We start from the raw sequence: 20,856 nt of genomic DNA, 5'->3' as shown, positions 1-20,856 counted from the left end.
CAGAACTCTTGTGAAAAAAAATAACTTGTATTCATTTTCCAGCAGGACATTATGTAGTGTGAAAGTTAGCAATCCAAAAATTAGGGTTCTTATACTCGACCATTCACTACAAAAATATATTCTAGAGACCATAAAAATGCTAAAATACCCAGCATTTCGTAGAAACAGTACCAAAATATTTCCTTGTAAGATCCGACTATAGCAGCCAACCCCCATTAACAAAACAGGCCCAACTGCAGGCCTAGAATCATCATATAGTACATATATATATATATATTAAACATTTGACTACAATATCTTAAAATTACATTCCTAAATTACATTATTCAATGCTGTGTTCAAAACAAAGCCATTTAAGATGATAAAAATGTAAAACCCTCATAGAAAGTTGTTCCCCTTCCCATTGTGTGCTACACGGTAGTGGACAAGTACCTACGACAGGTTATAACTTATAACTGGTTATTACACCTTAATGAGCGGACGGTAGGGGAGGCAAGGAGGGAGGTCAGTTAGCAAAAAAAAAACGTTTGGGGGGGGGACATTTACGCCACAGTGGTCTTGCACGACTAGTCTGGTAGTCAGATCAGTTTCTGAGGTTGGCTAAAGCAGGAACAGGGCCCGTATACACAAGGAATGCTGATCTAAGATCTGTCAATATAATCTTATAAACCTAAACTGATCATCACTCGTATTCAGAGGCTTTGTGGACACGGGCTCTTTTTCTGACTGGCAGGCTGACGTTCTAGGATTAGGTCTGGTTTAAAATGAACTGTTCCGATTCCACAGATACTCAGTGTTTCTCTCTCTCGGCCCAAACAATGTCTTGTCAGCATTAGCAACAAACTACCATGTCAAACAGGTCACTTTTTAAACATCCGTGTTGTTTTCTTGTACAGCCCCCCCCCCCCCCCCCCCATCCATCTAGATTGTAGGTCGAATCAAAACAAAAATACTAAAATCACAGGTCAAATGAAATCACAAATAAAATATGAATAAAAACAAGTCCATTCTTCCTCCCTATATCTCCCCGTCTCCAACCGTGTCTCTCTCTAGGAGACGAAGGCAAGCGAGGACGTGCCGAGGCAGGGTTGGGATTGGACGAAACAGAGTTCCACAGGTCAGCTTGGGTTCAAATGGTAAAAGGCTGAAGGTCGGAAGGCCGTGACTGGGGTCGGGGTGAGGAGAGAATGGGTGGGTGAGCGAGTAGGGTGTGTTAAATGCAATTATGGCTTGTATGTGAAGGTGTGTGAACTGTGATTGGCTTTGGACAAGCGTGTCAGCTGAATGACCATATCATGACCACTGTGTTGCAGGTGTAGAGGTACCAAGTGTAGGAGGGTATTACAGTGGTTGGTCTCTAGGCACAGCCGGTGGACCCCCTCTCCATCGCTCTTCTCTCTATATGGGCTCAAATCACACCCTAGTCCTCATACACTACACCACTCGCCCTATATGGGCTTGGTAAAAAGCAGTGCACTACTTGGGGAATAGAGTGCAATTTGGGACACAGTCAGTGAGTCTTTTTGGGTTAGGGGTGAGGTTTCAGTCTCTGGGGGCTAGGGGTCATGGTTCAGGGGTCAGTAGTGGCAGTATTAGTAGTGTTGGCGTAGTTTGCTAGGCAGACTCCATGATGTCTCATGGCCAGGAAGGACTGGCTCAGTCTGAGAGAAGAGAGGAGAGATGAGAGAGAGAACAAGAGATGAGCAAAACAAATGAACAGGGTCAATGCCATCGTCATAACAATATTCATCATCATCACCATTGTGATATTGATTATACTGATCGAGACCAGGGTCCAAAAATTCAAAGTAGGCATTCATTGGCTGAATATTTTTGTGCATTTGGAAATACTTGGAAAAATTTAAAAAATAACTAAAATACATCGACTAAAATACACTCCCATGCACTTAACCTAGGAAATTGAAAATATACTGAAATATAAACGCAATTTATAAAGTGTTGGTCCCATGTTTCATGAGCACAAATAAAATATCCTAGAATTGTTCCATATGCAAAATAAGCCCTTTTCATTAAAATTCTGTGCACAAATTTGTTAACATCCCTGTTAGTCAGTATTTCTCCTTTGCCAAGATAATCCATCCACCTGACAGGTGTGGCATATGAACAAGCTGATTAAACAGCATGATGATTACACAGGTGCACCTTGTGATGGACAATAAAAAGCCACTAAAATGTGCAGTTGTCACACAACACAATGCCACAGATGTCTTGTGGGAATGTGCAATTGGCATGCTGACTGCAGGAATGTCCACCAGAAATGTTGCTAGAGAATTGAACGTTAATTTCTCTACCCTGAGCAGCTTCAAAGTCGTTTTAGAGAATTTGGCAGTATGTCCAACCGGCCTCGTAACCACAGACCACGAGTAACCACGCCAACCCAGGACCTTCACATCTGGTTTCTTACCCTGCGGGATCATCTGAGACCAACCACCCAGACAGCTGATGAAACTAAGGAGTATTTCTGTAAGCAATAAAGCCCGTTTGTGGGGGAAAACAAATTCTGATTAGGCCGGCCCACCAAGGCCCACCTATAAGCTGTGCCCCTGCCCAGTCATGTGAAATCCATAGATTAGGGTCTAATTTATTTATTTCAAGTGACTGATGTCCTTTAAATGAACTGTAACTCAGTAAAAGCTTAACTGTTGCGTTGATATTCTTGTTCGGTATAGTTCTAGGTGTGATTAAATGGTCTTCCTTTCTGCAGACTGGGACAAGTATTGCAGCTTTCATGTGATCTCTGTCTGGTCACGTTTTCATTCATATCGGTTAACCCAGAACTAAAAGCTTGCGTCATTTGGTCAGATGCTTAGTTATGTTTAGTGTCTGTCAATGAGAGATGACGTTTTCATAAACTCCCTCCCACTGTAGGCTGGCTACATTCATTTAAATGGACTGTTATTCTAGTGGGTCTGTCACAGTCGAGGCCCCGGGGCCAGGTTCACAGTGAGGTCACTATAAAATATACATTCAAAATGCTCACTAAAGTACTGCACTGGACCTTTATTAGAGGACTGACAGCAGTCTGTAACACTGGACCTTAACTAGTCCTGTATTAGAGGACTGACACAGCAGTCTGTAACACTGGGCTTTTACTAGTCCTGTATTAGAGGACTGATATAGCAGTCTGTAACACTGGACCTTAACTAGTCCTGTATTAGAGGACTGACACAGCAGTCTGTAACACTGGGCCTTTACTAGTCCTGTATTAGAGGACTGATATAGCAGTCTGTAACACTGGGCCTTTACTAGTCCTGTATTAGAGGACTGACACAGCAGTCTGTAACACTGGGCTTTTACTAGTCCTGTATTAGAGGACTGATATAGCAGTCTGTAACACTGGGCCTTTACTAGTCCTGTATTAGAGGACTGATATAGCAGTCTGTAACACTGGGCCTTTACTAGTCCTGTATTAGAGGACTGACATAGCTGTCTGTAACACTGCTTTACTAGTCCTGTATTAGAGGACTGACATAGCTGTCTGTAACACTGCTTTACTAGTCCTGTATTAGAGGACTGACATAGCTGTATAACACGGGCAGAAAATATTATAATATTTGAACCCGTTTTTTTACTGATCATATCAAACTCACCTCCATTGGTCAGCACCTTCCCTCCAGCGAGAGCACTCTTCACATTGTTCTCCAGGAACGTCCTGTAGCAAACACAAATGAGTACCAACAAAAACACATTGGAAGGAGCAGCTAGCCTAGCACTTTAGAGCTTTGGGCCAGTAACCTAAAGGTCGCTGGTTCGAATCTCTGAGCTGACTTGATGAAAGATCTGTCTGTGCCCTTGAGAAAAGCACTTAAATCCTAAATGCTCCTGTAAGTCGCTCTGGATAAGAGCATCTGCTAAATGACTCAAATGTACAGTACCAGTCAAAAGTTTGTAAACCTACAAAGCTGTCAGAGGCAAACGGTGGCCACCTTGAAGAATCTCAAATATATTATGATTTGTTTAGCACTTTTTTGGTTACAACATGATTCCATATGTGTTATTTCATAGTTTCGATGTCTTCACTATTATTCTACAATGTAGAAAATAGTCAAAATAAAAATAAAAACCCTGGAATGATTAGGAGTTGTAAAACTTTTGACTGGTACTGTCAATGTAAAATGTAACGGCTTGTCATGAACACTTGGCTTTCGGGACGAATACTCACGGCTGGTATCCTTCTAGAGATTTCTGGATCTCCTGAAGCACCGCTGTAAGGAACAAACAGGTCAGACCACAGACACACAATGACGATTGACAGTTGCCATGAGTTAAGTTGGTTATGATGAAACGTGCGGTAGGGTGGTCGTGGGTTGCTATGTAACAGACAGCGCTGACAGTTAAAGTCGACACACTTGAATGCGGCTCAGCCGGTGAGATCAAGGCAGTAGCACACATGAAGGTTGCTGGTTCAATCCCCCGCAGTGATCACATCCTAAAACATTGCTGTTGGTTACGGTTATGTTCTGCAGGCTACTCACTCTCGTCATTCAGCAAAGCATGCTCCATCACACGTCTAGCAGAGCCCTCTGTAAACAAACAGCACCACGCAGTCAGCACATCAAGACACGCAGATCGACAACCAGTGTGTGTGTGTGTGTGTGTGTGTGGGTGTGTACAAACTGTCATCTTAAACACACATGCAGCAAGCTGATCAACACACAGAACAGACAGGCTGACAGCCTAACGGAACCCTTCCTACTGTTAGGCACAGACACATGCGCGATGCAGTACTAGTGACATAACTACAGCTAACATTATACTGTAGTTGTTTACATCTTACCCACGTCATCGGTGTCCCGCGTGGAATTTCTGGAAAGACAGAAAAAACACAGTTCAGGAAAAAGTGAAAAGGTTAGTTGAGGGAAAAAGTCAGTCAGAAAACACTGCTTCCAAAAGACGATAGGTAATACCACTAAAGAGAAGCAGTGGGAGCGTACCTGTGCTCCACAGACGGCCCGTCAGGCTGCGCCCGAGGCAGGGTGGTGCTGGGTGTCTGGGAGGGCACCTCCACGAGAGACCTGGGCTCCACCACACAGCGAGCGGACAGAGAGAAACGCTCAAACTCAGACGGAGAGATCAGGTAGAAGCCTGGAGAGGAGAAAGAAGCTGAACACATGAAACGGAAAATGCTTGTGAGGTCAAATGTGTGGTTGTCTCTCTCTCGTCCTACCCTGTCCGTGTTTGGTGAAGACACAGGATGCGATGCCGCTGACGTCCTCTCTGCGGATACAGGGGTACTGGACCTGCAATTTCACCCCCGGCAACGACACCACGTGGAGGTCTCCCTGATTGGTCAGGACGGTGAGGCCGCTCTCACCATAGTCCTCCGAGCGGCTGCTGCCGAACCAGGCCACGCCCACCCTGCGCACGCGCGAACCATCGATGGCGGTGAGCTTTAACTTCATCTTAGCGCTCACCTTGGGCAGGGTGAACACCTTGAAACAGACATTACATATTCATCTAACAGTCTTGGAGGACAAAACATTCCACGGTTCTTTCTCAACCTGTGACCAAATAAAGTCTCCCCATCAGATGAGTGTGAGTGGGTAAGATGTGTGTGTGTTCTCACCTTAAACTGTTCCTCGGATATGACCAGTAGCTGGTGGCAGCCCTGCATGTCAGCTGAGCGGGCCAGGTCGTGTGCCACCTCCAGGGGCTCAGGCAGAGGGGAACCGTGGCCGTCCAACACCACGATGCCCACTACTGGAGCACGGTGCATCAGCTGGATCTCCTTAGCTGAGAGAGAGATGGACGAGAGGAGAGGGTCGAAGGAGGCACGCGGGAGAGAGATGGACGAGAGGGTCGAAGGAGGCACGAGGGAGAGAGATGGACGAGAGGGTCGAAGGAGGCACGAGGGAGAGAGATGGACGAGAGGAGAGGGTCGAAGGAGGCACGAGGGAGAGAGATGGACGAGAGGAGAGGGTCGAGGGAGAGAGATGGACGAGAGGAGAGGGTCGACGGAGGCACGAGGGAGAGAGATGGACGAGAGAAGAGGGTCGAGGGAGAGAGATGGACGAGAGGAGAGGGTCGAAGGAGGCACGAGGGAGAGAGATGGACGAAGGAGGCACGAGGGAGAGAGATGGACGAGAGGAGAGGGTCGACGGAGGCACGAGGGAGAGAGAGGGTCGAAGGAGGCACGAGGGAGAGAGAGGGTCGAAGGAGGCACGAGGGAGAGAGATGGACGAGAGGAGAGGGTCGAGGGAGAGAGATGGACGAGAGGAGAGGGTCGAAGGAGGCACGAGGGAGAGAGATGGACGAAGGAGGCACGAGGGAGAGAGATGGACGAGAGGAGAGGGTCGAAGGAGGCACGAGGGAGAGAGATGGACGAAGGAGGCACGAGGGAGAGAGATGGACGAAGGAGGCACGAGGGAGAGAGATGGACGAGAGGAGAGGGTCGAGGGAGAGAGATGGACGAGAGGAGAGGGTCGAGGGAGAGAGATGGACGAGAGGAGAGGGTCGAGGGAGAGAGATGGACGAGAGGAGAGGGTCGAGGGAGAGAGATGGACAAGAGGAGAGGGTCGACGGAGGCACGAGGGAGAGAGATGGACGAGAGGAGGGTCGAAGGAGGCACGAGAGAGAGAGATGGACGAGAGGAGAGAGTCGAGGGAGAGAGATGGACGAGAGGAGAGGGTCGAAGGAGGCACGAGGGAGAGAGATGGACGAGAGGAGAGGGTCGAAGGAGGCACGCGGGAGAGAGATGGACGAGAGGAGAGGGTCGAAGGAGGCACGAGGGAGAGATGGACGAGAGGAGAGGGTCGAAGGAGGCACGCGGGAGAGAGATGGACGAGAGGAGAGGGTCGAAGGAGGCACGAGGGAGAGAGTTGGACGAGAGGAGAGGGTCGACGGAGTCACGAGGGAGAGAGATGGACGAGAGGAGAGGGTCGACGGAGTCACGAGGGAGAGAGATGGACGAGAGGAGAGGGTCGACGGAGTCACGAGGGAGAGAGATGGACGAGAGGAGAGGGTCGAAGGAGGCACGAGGGAGAGAGATGGACGAGAGGAGAGGGTCGAGGGAGAGAAATGGACGAAGGAGGCACGAGGGAGAGAGATGGACGAGAGGAGAGGGTCGAAGGAGGCACGAGGGAGAGAGATGGACGAGAGGAGAGGGTCGAGGGAGAGAAATGGACGAAGGAGGCACGAGGGAGAGAGATGGACGAGAGGAGAGGGTCGACGGAGGCACGAGGGAGAGAGATGGACGAGAGGAGAGGGTCGAGGAAGAGAGATGGACGAGAGGAGAGGGTCGAGGGAGAGAGATGGACAAGAGGAGAGGGTCGACGGAGGCACGAGGGAGAGAGATGGACGAGAGGAGAGGGTCGACGGAGGCACGAGGGAGAGAGATGGACGAGAGGAGAGGGTCGACGGAGGCACGAGGGAGAGAGATGGACGAGAGGAGAGGGTCGAGGGAGAGGGAAAAAGATGGACGAGAGGAGAGGGTCGAGGGAGAGCGATGGACGAGAGGAGAGGGTCGAGGGAGAGGGATGGACGAGAGGAGAGGGTCGAGGGAGAGGGTCGAAGGAGGGACGAGAGGAGAGGGTCGAGGGAGAGGGTCGAAGGAGGCACGAGGGAGAGAGATGGACGAGAGGAGAGGGTCGAGGGAGAGAGATGGACGAGAGGAGAGGGTCGAGGGAGAGAGATGGACAAGAGGAGATGGTCGACGGAGGCACGAGGGAGAGAGATGGACGAGAGGAGAGGGTCGAGGGAGAGAGATGGACGAGAGGAGAGGGTCGACGGAGGCACGAGGGAGAGAGATGGACGAGAGGAGAGGGTCGAGGGAGAGAGATGGACGAGAGGAGAGGGTCGACGGAGTCACGAGGGAGAGAGATGGACGAGAGGAGAGGGTCGACGGAGGCACGAGGGAGAGAGATGGACGAGAGGAGAGGGTCGACGGAGGCACGAGGGAGAGAGATGGACGAGAGGAGAGGGACGAGGGAGAGAGATGGACGAGAGGAGAGGGTCGACGGAGTCACGAGGGAGAGAGATGGACGAGAGGAGAGGGTCGACGGAGGCACGAGGGAGAGAGATGGACGAGAGGAGAGGGTCGACGGAGGCACGAGGGAGAGAGATGGACGAGAGGAGAGGGTCGACGGATGCACGAGGGAGAGAGATGGACGAGAGGAGAGGGTCGAAGGAGGCACGAGGGAGAGAGATGGACGAGAGGAGAGGGTCGAAGGAGGCACGAGGGAGAGAGATGGACGAGAGGAGAGGGTCGAGGGAGAGAAATGGACGAAGGAGGCACGAGGGAGAGAGATGGACGAGAGGAGAGGGTCGAGGAAGAGAGATGGACGAAGGAGGCACGAGGGAGAGAGATGGACGAGAGGAGAGGGTCGACGGAGTCACGAGGGAGAGAGATGGACGAGAGGAGAGGGTGGACGGAGTCACGAGGGAGAGAGATGGACGAGAGGAGAGGGTCGACGGAGGCACGAGGAAGAGAGATGGACGAGAGGAGAGGGTCGACGGAGGCACGAGGGAGAGAGATGGACGAGAGGAGAGGGTTGAGGGAGAGAAATGGACGAAGGAGGCACGAGGGAGAGAGATGGACGAGAGGAGAGGGTCGAGGGAGAGCGATGGACGAGAGGAGAGGGTCGAGGGAGAGGGATGGACGAGAGGAGAGGGTCGAGGGAGAGGGTCGAAGGAGGGACGAGAGGAGATGGTCGAGGGAGAGGGTCGAAGGAGGCACGAGGGAGAGAGATGGACGAGAGGAGAGGGTCGAGGGAGAGAGATGGACGAGAGGAGAGGGTCGAGGGAGAGAGATGGACAAGAGGAGAGGGTCGACGGAGGCACGAGGGAGAGAGATGGACGAGAGGAGAGGGTCGAGGGAGAGAGATGGACGAGAGGAGAGGGTCGACGGAGGCACGAGGGAGAGAGATGGACGAGAGGAGAGGGTCGAGGGAGAGAGATGGACGAGAGGAGAGGGTCGACGGAGTCACGAGGGAGAGAGATGGACGAGAGGAGAGGGTCGACGGAGGCACGAGGGAGAGAGATGGACGAGAGGAGAGGGTCGAGGGAGAGAGATGGACGAGAGGAGAGGGTCGACGGAGGCACGAGGGAGAGAGATGGACGAGAGGAGAGGGTCGAAGGAGGCACGAGGGAGAGAGATGGACGAGAGGAGAGGGTCGAAGGAGGCACGAGGGAGAGAGATGGACGAGAGGAGAGGGTCGAGGGAGAGAAATGGACGAAGGAGGCACGAGGGAGAGAGATGGACGAGAGGAGAGGGTCGAGGAAGAGAGATGGACGAGAGGAGAGGGTCGAGGGAGAGAGATGGACAAGAGGAGAGGGTCGACGGAGGCACGAGGGAGAGAGATGGACGAGAGGAGAGGGTAGAGGGAGAGAGATGGACAAGAGGAGAGGGTCGACGGAGGCACGAGGGAGAGAGATGGACGAGAGGAGAGGGTCGACGGAGTCACGAGGGAGAGAGATGGACGAGAGGAGAGGGTCGACGGAGTCACGAGGGAGAGAGATGGACGAGAGGAGAGGGTCGACGGAGTCACGAGGGAGAGAAATGGACGAGAGGAGAGGGTCGACGGAGTCACGAGGGAGAGAGATGGACGAGAGGAGAGTGTCGACGGAGGTACGAGGGAGAGAGATGGACGAGAGGAGAGGGTCGACGGAGGCACGAGGGAGAGAGATGGACGAGAGGAGAGGGTCGAGGGAGAGGGAAAAAGATGGACGAGAGGAGAGGGTCGAGGGAGAGAGATGGACGAGAGGAGAGGGTCGAGGGAGAGGGATGGACGAGAGGAGAGGGTCGAGGGAGAGGGTCGAAGGAGGGACGAGAGGAGAGGGTCGAGGGAGAGGGTCGAAGGAGGCACGAGGGAGAGAGATGGACGAGAGGAGAGGGTCGAGGGAGAGAGATGGACGAGAGGAGAGGGTCGAGGGAGAGAGATGGACGAGAGGAGAGGGTCGACGGAGGCACGAGGGAGAGAGATGGACGAGAGGAGAGGGTCGACGGAGGCACGAGGGAGAGAGATGGACGAGAGGAGAGGGTCGACGGAGGCACGAGGGAGAGAGATGGACGAGAGGAGAGGGTCGACGGGAGAGAGATGGACGAGAGGAGAGGGTCGACGGAGGCACGCGGGAGAGAGATGGACGAGAGGAGAGGGTCGAGGGAGAGAGATGGACGAGAGGAGAGGGTCGAGGGAGAGAGATGGACGAGAGGAGAGGGTCGAGGGAGAGAGATGGACGAGAGGAGAGGGTCGAGGGAGAGAGATGGACGAGAGGAGAGGGTCGAGGGAGAGAGATGGACGAGAGGAGAGGGTCGAGGGAGAGAGATGGACGAGAGGAGAGGGTCGAGGGAGAGAGATGGACGAGAGGAGAGGGTCGAGGGAGAGAGATGGACGAGAGGAGAGGGTCGAGGGAGAGAGATGGACGAGAGGAGAGGGTCGAGGGAGAGAGATGGACGAGAGGAGAGGGTCGAGGGAGAGAGATGGACGAGAGGAGAGGGTCGAGGGAGAGAGATGGACGAGAGGAGAGGGTCGAGGGAGAGAGATGGACGAGAGGAGAGGGTCGAGGGAGAGAGATGGACAAGAGGAGAGGGTCGACGGAGGCACTAGGGAGAGAGATGGACGAGAGGAGAGGGTCGAGGGAGAGAGATGGACGAGAGGAGAGGGTCGAGGGAAAGAGATGGACGAGAGGAGAGGGTCGAGGGAGAGAGATGGACGAGAGGAGAGGGTCGAGGGAGAGAGATGGACGAGAGGAGAGGGTCGAGGGAGAGAGATGGACGAGAGGAGAGGGTCGAGGGAGAGAGATGGACAAGAGGAGAGGGTCGACGGAGGCACGAGGGAGAGAGATGGACGAGAGGAGAGGGTTGACGGAGTCACGAGGGAGAGAGATGGACGAGAGGAGAGGGTCGACGGAGTCACGAGGGAGAGAGATGGACGAGAGGAGAGGGTCGACAGAGTCACGAGGGAGAGAGATGGACGAGAGGAGAGGGTCGACGGAGTCACGAGGGAGAGAGATGGACGAGAGGAGAGGGTCGACGGAGTCACGAGGGAGAGAGATGGACGAGAGGAGAGGGTCGACGGAGGCACGAGGGAGAGAGAAGGACGAGAGGAGAGGGTCGACGGAGGCACGAGGGAGAGAGATGGACGAGAGGAGGGTCGAGGGAGAGGGAAAAAGATGGACGAGAGGAGAGGGTCGAGGGAGAGAGATGGACGAGAGGAGAGGGTCGAAGGAGAGGGATGGACGAGAGGAGAGGGTCGAGGGAGAGGGTCGAAGGAGGGACGAGAGGAGAGGGTCGAAGGAGGCACGAGGGAGAGAGATGGACGAGAGGAGAGGGTCGAGGGAGAGAGATGGACGAGAGGAGAAGGTCGAGGGAGAGAGATGGACAAGAGGAGAGGGTCGACGGAGGCACGAGGGAGAGAGATGGACGAGAGGAGAGGGTCGAGGGAGAGAGATGGACGAGAGGAGAGGGTCGACGGAGGCACGAGGGAGAGAGATGGACGAGAGGAGAGGGTCGAGGGAGAGAGATGGACGAGAGGAGAGGGTTGACGGAGTCACGAGGGAGAGAGATGGACGAGAGGAGAGGGTCGAAGGAGGCACGAGGGAGAGATGGACGAGAGGAGAGGGTCGACGGAGGCACGAGGGAGAGAGATGGACGAGAGGAGAGGGTCGACGGAGGCACGAGGGAGAGAGATGGACGAGAGGAGAGGGTCGACGGAGGCACAAGGGAGAGAGATGGACGAGAGGAGAGGGTCGACGGAGTCACGAGGGAGAGAGATGGACGAGAGGAGAGGGTCGACGGAGTCACGAGGGAGAGAGATGGACGAGAGGAGAGGGTCGACGGAGTCACGCGGGAGAGAGATGGACGAGAGGAGAGGGTCGACGGAGGCACGAGGGAGAGAGATGGACGAGAGGAGAGGGTCGACGGAGTCACGAGGGAGAGAGATGGACGAGAGGAGAGGGTCGACGGAGGCACGAGGGAGAGAGATGGACGAGAGGAGAGGGTCGACGGAGTCACGAGGGAGAGAGATGGACGAGAGGAGAGGGTCGACGGAGTCACGAGGGAGAGAGATGGACGAGAGGAGAGGGTCGAGGGAGAGAGATGGACGAGAGGAAAGGGTCGAGGGAGAGAGATGGACGAGAGGAGAGGGTCGAGGGAGAGAGATGGACGAGAGGAGAGGGTCGAGGGAGAGAGATGGACGAGAGGAGAGGGTCGAAGGAGGCACGAGGGAGAGAGATGGACGAGAGGAGAGGGTCGAAGGAGGCACGAGGGAGAGAGATGGACGAGTGGAGAGGGTCGAGGGAGAGAGATGGACGAGAGGAGAGGGTCGAAGGAGGCACGAGCGAGAGAGATGGACGAGAGGAGAGGGTCGACGGAGGCACGAGGGAGAGAGATGGACGAGAGGAGAGGGTTGACGGAGGCACGAGGGAGAGAGATGAACGAGAGGAGCGGTACGAAGGAGGCACGAGGGAGAGAGATGGACGAGAGGAGCGGTACGAAGGAGGCACGAGGGAGAGAGATGGACGAGAGGAGAGGGTCGAAGGAGGCACGAGGTAGAGAGATGGATGAGAGGAGAGGGTCGTCGGAGGCACGAGGGAGAGAGATGGACGAGAGGAGAGGGTCGAAGGAGGCACGAGGGAGAGAGATGGGACGAGAGGAGAGGTTCGAAGGAGGCACGAGGGAGAGAGATGGACGAGAGGAGAGGGTCGACGGAGTCACGAGGGAGAGAGATGGACGAGAGGAGAGGGTCGAGGGAGAGAGATGGACGAGAGGAGAGGGTCGACGGAGGCACGGGGGAGAGAGATGGACGAGAGGAGAGGGTCGAGGGAGAGAGATGGACGAGAGGAGAGGGTCGACGGAGGCACGAGGGAGAGAGATGGACGAGAGGAGAGGGTCGACGGAGTCACGAGGGAGAGAGATGGACGAGAGGAGAGGGTCGAGGGAGAGAGATGGACGAGAGGAGAGGGTTGACGGAGGCACGGGGGAGAGAGATGGACGAGAGGAGAGGGTCGAGGGAGAGAGATGGACGAGAGGAGAGGGTCGACGGAGTCACGAGGGAGAGAGATGGACGAGAGGAGAGGGTCGACGGAGGCACGAGGGAGAGAGATGGACGAGAGGAGAGGGTCGAAGGAGGCACGAGGGAGAGATGGACGAGAGGAGAGGGTCGAAGGAGGCACGCGGGAGAGAGATGGACGAGAGGAGAGGGTCGAAGGAGGCACGCGGGAGAGAGATGGACGAGAGGAGAGGGTCGAAGGAGGCACGAGGGAGAGAGATGGACGAGAGGAGAGGGTCGAAGGAGGCACGAGGGAGAGAGATGGACGAGAGGAGAGGGTCGAGGGAGAGAAATGGACGAAGGAGGCACGAGGGAGAGAGATGGACGAGAGGAGAGGGTCGAGGAAGAGAGATGGACGAGAGGAGAGGGTCGAGGGAGAGAGATGGACAAGAGGAGAGGGTCGACGGAGGCACGAGGGAGAGAGATGGACGAGAGGAGAGGGTCGAGGGAGAGAGATGGACAAGAGGAGGGTCGACGGAGGCACGAGGGAGAGAGATGGACGAGAGGAGAGGGTCGACGGAGTCACGAGGGAGAGAGATGGATGAGAGGAGAGGGTCGACAGAGTCACGAGGGAGAGAGATGGACGAGAGGAGAGGGTCGACAGAGTCACGAGGGAGAGAGATGGACGAGAGGAGAGGGTCGACGGAGTCACGAGGGAGAGAGATGGACGAGAGGAGAGGGTCGAGGGAGAGAGATGGACGAGAGGAGAGGGTCGAGGGAGGGAGATGGACAAGAGGAGAGGGTCGACGGAGGCACGAGGGAGAGAGATGGACGAGAGGAGAGGGTCGAGGGAGAGAGATGGACGAGAGGAGAGGGTCGACGGAGGCACGAGGGAGAGAGATGGACGAGAGGAGAGGGTCGAGGGAGAGAGATGGACGAGAGGAGAGGGTCGACGGAGTCACGAGGGCGAGAGATGGACGAGAGGAGAGGGTCGACGGAGGCACGAGGGAGAGAGATGGACGAGAGGAGAGGGTCGAGGGAGAGAGATGGACGAGAGGAGAGGGTCGACGGAGGCACGAGGGAGAGAGATGGACGAGAGGAGAGGGTCGACGGAGTCACGCGGGAGAGAGATGGACGAGAGGAGAGGGTCGACGGAGGCACGAGGGAGAGAGATGGACGAGAGGAGAGGGTCGACGGAGTCACGAGGGAGAGAGATGGACGAGAGGAGAGGGTCGAGGGAGAGAGATGGACGAGAGGAGAGGGTCGAGGGAGAGAGATGGACGAGAGGAGAGGGTCGAGGGAGAGAGATGGACGAGAGGAGAGGGTCGAGGGAGAGAGATGGACGAGAGGAGAGGGTCGAGGGAGAGAGATGGACGAGAGGAGAGGGTCGAGGGAGAGAGATGGACGAGAGGAGAGGGTCGAAGGAGGCACGAGGGAGAGAGATGGACGAGAGGAGAGGGTCGAAGGAGGCACGAGGGAGAGAGATGGACGAGTGGAGAGGGTCGAGGGAGAGAGATGGACGAGAGGAGAGGGTCGAAGGAGGCACGAGCGAGAGAGATGGACGAGAGGAGAGGGTCGACGGAGGCACGAGGGAGAGAGATGGGACGAGAGGAGAGGTTCGAAGGAGGCACGAGGGAGAGAGATGGACGAGAGGAGAGGGTCGACGGAGTCACGAGGGAGAGAGATGGACGAGAGGAGAGGGTCGAGGGAGAGAGATGGACGAGAGGAGAGGGTCGACGGAGACACGGGGGAGAGAGATGGACGAGAGGAGAGGGTCGAGGGAGAGAGATGGACGAGAGGAGAGGGTCGAAGGAGGCACGAGGGAGAGAGATGGACGAGAGGAGAGGGTCGACGGAGTCACGAGGGAGAGAGATGGACGAGAGGAGAGGGTCGACGGAGTCACGAGGGAGAGAGATGGACGAGAGGAGAGGGTCGACAGAGTCACGAGGGAGAGATATGGACGAGAGGAGAGGGTCGACGGAGTCACGAGGGAGAGAGATGGACGAGAGGAGAGGGTCGACGGAGTCACGAGGGAGAGAGATGGACGAGAGGAGAGGGTCGACGGAGGCACGAGGGAGAGAGATGGACGAGAGGAGAGGGTCGACGGAGGCACGAGGGAGAGAGATGGACGAGAGGAGAGGGTCGAGGGAGAGAGATGGACAAGAGGAGAGGGTCGACGGAGGCACGAGGGAGAGAGATGGACGAGAGGAGAGGGTCGAAGGAGGCACGAGAGAGAGAGATGGACGAGAGGAGAGAGTCGAGGGAGAGAGATGGACGAGAGGAGAGGGTCGAAGGAGGCACGAGGGAGAGAGATGGACGAGAGGAGAGGGTCGAAGGAGGCACGCGGGAGAGAGATGGACGAGAGGAGAGGGTCGAAGGAGGCACGAGGGAGAGATGGACGAGAGGAGAGGGTCGAAGGAGGCACGCGGGAGAGAGATGGACGAGAGGAGAGGGTCGAAGGAGGCACGAGGGAGAGAGATGGACGAGAGGAGAGGGTCGTTGGAGTAACGAGGGAGAGAGATGGACGAGAGGAGAGGGTCGACGGAGGCACGAGGGAGAGAGATGGACGAGAGGAGAGGGTCGAGGGAGAGAAATGGACGAAGGAGGCACGAGGGAGAGAGATGGACGAGAGGAGAGGGTCGAGGGAGAGAGATGGACGAGAGGAGAGGGTCGAGGGAGAGGGATGGACGAGAGGAGAGGGTCGAAGGAGGGACGAGAGGAGAGGGTCGAGGGAGAGGGTCGAAGGAGGCACGAGGGAGAGAGATGGACGAGAGGAGAGGGTCGAGGGAGAGAGATGGACGAGAGGAGAGGGTCGAGGGAGAGAGATGGACAAGAGGAGAGGGTCGAGGGAGAGATGGACGAGAGGAGAGGGTCGAGGGAGAGAGAGAGATGGACGAGAGGAGAGGGTCGAGGGAGAGAGAGAGATGGACGAGAGGAGAGGGTCGAGGGAGAGAGAGAGATGGACGAGGGAGAGAGAGAGATGGACGAGAGGAGAGGGTCGAGGGAGAGAGAGAGATGGACGAGAGGAGAGGGTCGAGGGAGAGAGAGAGATGGACGAGAGGAGAGGGTCGAGGGAGAGAGAGAGATGGACGAGAGGAGAGGGTCGAGGGAGAGAGAGAGATGGACGAGAGGAGAGGGTCGAGGGAGAGAGATGGACGAGAAGAGAGGGTCGAGGGAGAGAGATGGACGAGAGGAGAGGGTCGAGGGAGAGAGATGGACGAGAGGAGAGGGTCGAGGGAGAGAGATGGACGAGAGGAGAGGGTCGAGGGAGAGAGATGGACGAGAGGAGAGGGTCGAGGGAGAGAGATGGACGAAGGAGGCACGAGGGAGAGAGATGGACGAGAGGAGAGGGTCGAAGGAGGCACGAGGGAGAGAGATGGACGAGTGGAGAGGGTCGAGGGAGAGAGATGGACGAGAGGAGAGGGTCGAAGGAGGCACGAGCGAGAGAGATGGACGAGAGGAGAGGGTCGACGGAGGCACGAGGGAGAGAGATGGACGAGAGGAGAGGGTTGACGGAGGCACGAGGGAGAGAGATGGACGAGAGGAGCGGTTCGAAGGAGGCACGAGGGAGAGAGATGGACGAGAGGAGCGGTTCGAAGGAGGCACGAGGGAGAGAGATGGACGAGAGGAGAGGGTCGAAGGAGGCACGAGGTAGAGAGATGGATGAGAGGAGAGGGTCGTCGGAGGCACGAGGGAGAGAGATGGACGAGAGGAGAGGGTCGAAGGAGGCACGAGGGAGAGAGATGGGACGAGAGGAGAGGTTCGAAGGAGGCACGAGGGAGAGAGACGGACGAGAGGAGAGGGTCGACGGAGTCACGAGGGAGAGAGATGGACGAGAGGAGAGGGTCGAGGGAGAGAGATGGACGAGAGGAGAGGGTCGACGGAGGCACGCGGGAGAGATGGACGAGAGGAGAGGGTCGAGGGAGAGAGATGGACGAGAGGAGAGGGTCGAAGGAGGCACGAGGGAGAGAGATGGGACGAGAGGAGAGGGTCGACGGAGGCACGGGGGAGAGAGATGGACGAGAGGAGAGGGTCGAGGGAGAGAGATGGACGAGAGGAGAGGGTCGACGGAGGCACGAGGGAGAGAGATGGACGAGAGGAGAGGGTCGACGGAGGCACGAGGGAGAGAGATGGACGAGAGGAGAGGGTCGAGGGAGAGGGAAAAAGATGGACGAGAGGAGAGGGTCGAGGGAGAGGGATGGACGAGAGGAGAGGGTCGAGGGAGAGGGTCGAAGGAGGGACGAGAGGAGAGGGTCGAGGGAGAGGGTCGAAGGAGGCACGAGAGAGAGAGATGGACGAGAGGAGAGGGTCGAGGGAGAGAGAGAGATGGACGAGAGGAGAGGGTCGAGGGAGAGAGAGAGATGGACGAGAGGAGAGGGTCGAGGGAGAGAGATGGACGAGAGGAGAGGGTCGAGGGAGAGAGATGGACGAGAGGAGAGGGTCGAGGGAGAGAGATGGACGAGAGGAGAGGGTCGAGGGAGAGAGATGGACGAAGGAGGCACGAGGGAGAGAGATGGACGAGAGGAGAGGGTCGAAGGAGGCACGAGGGAGAGAGATGGACGAGTGGAGAGGGTCGAGGGAGAGAGATGGACGAGAGGAGAGGGTCGAAGGAGGCACGAGCGAGAGAGATGGACGAGAGGAGAGGGTCGACGGAGGCACGAGGGAGAGAGATGGACGAGAGGAGAGGGTTGACGGAGGCACGAGGGAGAGAGATGGACGAGAGGAGCGGTTCGAAGGAGGCACGAGGGAGAGAGATGGACGAGAGGAGAGGGTCGAAGGAGACACGAGGTAGAGAGATGGATGAGAGGAGAGGGTCGTCGGAGGCACGAGGGAGAGAGATGGACGAGAGGAGAGGGTCGAAGGAGGCACGAGGGAGAGAGATGGGACGAGAGGAGAGGTTCGAAGGAGGCACGAGGGAGAGAGACGGACGAGAGGAGAGGGTCGACGGAGTCACGAGGGAGAGAGATGGACGAGAGGAGAGGGTCGAGGGAGAGAGATGGACGAGAGGAGAGGGTCGACGGAGGCACGCGGGAGAGAGATGGACGAGAGGAGAGGGTCGAGGGAGAGAGATGGACGAGAGGAGAGGGTCGAAGGAGGCACGAGGGAGAGAGATGGGACGAGAGGAGAGGTTCGAAGGAGGCACGAGGGAGAGAGATAGACGAGAGGAGAGGGTCGACGGAGGCACGAGGGAGAGAGATGGACGAGAGGAGAGGGTCGAAGGAGGCACGAGGGAGAGAGATGGGACGAGAGGAGAGGGTCGACGGAGGCACGGGGGAGAGAGATGGACGAGAGGAGAGGGTCGAGGGAGAGAGATGGACGAGAGGAGAGGGTCGACGGAGGCACGAGGGAGAGAGATGGACGAGAGGAGAGGGTCGAAGGAGGGACGAGGGAGAGAAATGGACGAGAGGAGAGGGTCGAAGGAGGCACGCGGGAGAGAGATGGACGAGAGGAGAGGGTCGACGGAGGCACGAGGGAGAGAGATGGACGAGAGGAGACGGTCGAAGGAGGCACGAGGGAGAGAGATGGACGAGAGGAGAGGGTCGAGGGAGAGAAATGGACGAAGGAGGCACGAGGGAGAGATGGACGAGAGGAGAGGGTCGAGGAAGAGAGATGGACGAGAGGAGAGGGTCGAGGGAGAGAGATGGACAAGAGGAGAGGGTCGACGGAGGCACGAGGGAGAGAGATGGACGAGAGGAGAGGGTCGAGGGAGAGAGATGGACAAGAGGAGAGGGTCGAAGGAGGCACGAGGGAGAGAGATGGACGAGAGGAGAGGGTCGACGGAGTCACGAGGGAGAGAGATGGACGAGAGGAGAGGGTCGACGGAGTCACGAGGGAGAGAGATGGACGAGAGGAGAGGGTCGACAGAGTCACGAGGGAGAGAGATGGACGAGAGGAGAGGGTCGACGGAGTCACGAGGGAGAGAGATGGACGAGAGGAGAGGGTCGACGGAGGCACGAGGGAGAGAGATGGACGAGAGGAGAGGGTCGACGGAGGCACGAGGGAGAGATGGACGAGAGGAGAGGGTCGAGGGAGAGAGAAAAAGGACGAGAGGAGAGAGTCGAGGGAGAGAGATGGACGAGAGGAGAGGGTCGAGGGAGAGGGATGGACGAGAGGAGAGGGTCGAGGGAGAGGGTCGAAGGAGGGACGAGAGGAGAGGGTCGAGGGAGAGGGTCGAAGGAGGCACGAGGGAGAGAGATGGACGAGAGGAGAGGGTCGAGGGAGAGAGATGGACGAGAGGAGAGGGTCGAGGGAGAGAGATGGACAAGAGGAGAGGGTCGACGGAGGCACGAGGGAGAGAGATGGACGAGAGGAGAGGGTCGAGGGAGAGAGATGGACGAGAGGAGAGGGTCGACGGAGGCACGAGGGAGAGAGATGGACGAGAGGAGAGGGTCGAGGGAGAGAGATGGACGAGAGGAGAGGGTCGACGGAGTCACGAGGGAGAGAGATGGACGAGAGGAGAGGGTCGACGGAGGCACGAGGGAGAGAGATGGACGAGAGGAGAGGGTCGACGGAGGCACGAGGGAGAGAGATGGACGAGAGGAGAGGGTCGAGGGAGAGAGATGGACGAGAGGAGAGGGTCGACGGAGGCACGAGGGAGAGAGATGGACGAGAGGAGAGGGTCGACGGAGTCACGAGGGAGAGAGATGGACGAGAGGAGAGGGTCGACGGAGGCACGAGGGAGAGAGATGGACGAGAGGAGAGGGTCGACGGAGGCACGAGGGAGAGAGATGGACGAGAGGAGAGGGTCGAAGGAGGCACGAGGGAGAGAGATGGACGAGAGGAGAGGGTCGACGGAGGCATGAGGGAGAGAGATGGACGAGAGGAGAGGGTCGACGGAGGCACGAGGGAGAGATGGACGAGAGGAGAGGGTCGAGGGAGAGAGAAAAAGAAGGACGAGAGGAGAGAGTCGAGGGAGAGAGATGGACGAGAGGAGAGGGTCGAGGGAGAGGGATGGACGAGAGGAGAGGGTCGAGGGAGAGGGTCGAAGGAGGGACGAGAGGAGAGGGTCGAGGGAGAGGGTCGAAGGAGGCACGAGGGAGAGAGATGGACGAGAGGAGAGGGTCGAGGGAGAGAGATGGACAAGAGGAGAGGGTCGAGGGAGAGAGATGGACAAGAGGAGAGGGTCGACGGAGGCACGAGGGAGAGAGATGGACGAGAGGAGAGGGTCGAGGGAGAGAGATGGACGAGAGGAGAGGGTCGACGGAGGCACGAGGGAGAGAGATGGACGAGAGGAGAGGGTCGAGGGAGAGAGATGGACGAGAGGAGAGGGTCGACGGAGGCACGAGGGAGAGAGATGGGACGAGAGGAGAGGTTCGAAGGAGGCACGAGGGAGAGAGATAGACGAGAGGAGAGGGTCGACGGAGGCACGAGGGAGAGAGATGGACGAGAGGAGAGGGTCGAAGGAGGCACGAGGGAGAGAGATGGGACGAGAGGAGAGGGTAGACGGAGGCACGGGGGAGAGAGATGGACGAGAGGAGAGGGTCGAGGGAGAGAGATGGACGAGAGGAGAGGGTCGACGGAGGCACGAGGGAGAGAGATGGACGAGAGGAGAGGGTCGAAGGAGGGACGAGGGAGAGAAATGGACGAGAGGAGAGGGTCGAAGGAGGCACGCGGGAGAGAGATGGACGAGAGGAGAGGGTCGACGGAGGCACGAGGGAGAGAGATGGACGAGAGGAGACGGTCGAAGGAGGCACGAGGGAGAGAGATGGACGAGAGGAGAGGGTCGAGGGAGAGAAATGGACGAAGGAGGCACGAGGGAGAGATGGACGAGAGGAGAGGGTCGAGGAAGAGAGATGGACGAGAGGAGAGGGTCGAGGGAGAGAGATGGACAAGAGGAGAGGGTCGACGGAGGCACGAGGGAGAGAGATGGACGAGAGGAGAGGGTCGAGGGAGGCACGAGGGAGAGAGA

The 20,856-nt window shown here is 57.2% G+C and overlaps 1 protein-coding gene across 2 annotated transcripts in view; it reads right to left on the bottom strand.

Annotated features, from left to right (window-relative positions):
* Window positions 1-6: 6 nt before the first annotated feature.
* LOC129818596 (LLGL scribble cell polarity complex component 2-like) overlaps window positions 7-20,856 on the bottom strand; it is a 51,056-nt gene continuing 30,206 nt past the window's right edge. The window contains exons 20-27 of one of the 2 annotated variants that reach the window (XM_055874700.1): window positions 5,588-5,754; window positions 5,189-5,453; window positions 4,956-5,106; window positions 4,799-4,827; window positions 4,497-4,544; window positions 4,184-4,226; window positions 3,612-3,673; window positions 7-1,661 (exon numbers count right to left, since the gene is read on the bottom strand). In XM_055874700.1, coding sequence (XP_055730675.1) covers window positions 1,657-1,661; window positions 3,612-3,673; window positions 4,184-4,226; window positions 4,497-4,544; window positions 4,799-4,827; window positions 4,956-5,106; window positions 5,189-5,453; window positions 5,588-5,754 — 770 coding nt within the window. In that variant the 3' untranslated portion in view covers window positions 7-1,656. The remainder of the gene's footprint in view (window positions 1,662-3,611; window positions 3,674-4,183; window positions 4,227-4,496; window positions 4,545-4,798; window positions 4,828-4,955; window positions 5,107-5,188; window positions 5,454-5,587; window positions 5,755-20,856) is intronic. The other variant, XM_055874783.1, reaches the window with a different exon arrangement.

The sequence above is a fragment of the Salvelinus fontinalis genome, chromosome 1 (assembly GCF_029448725.1).
Source record: "Salvelinus fontinalis isolate EN_2023a chromosome 1, ASM2944872v1, whole genome shotgun sequence".
Taxonomy (NCBI): domain Eukaryota; kingdom Metazoa; phylum Chordata; class Actinopteri; order Salmoniformes; family Salmonidae; genus Salvelinus; species Salvelinus fontinalis.
The sequence above is the reverse complement of the archived record's forward strand: the minus strand, read 5'-3'. Positions and strand labels throughout refer to the sequence as shown.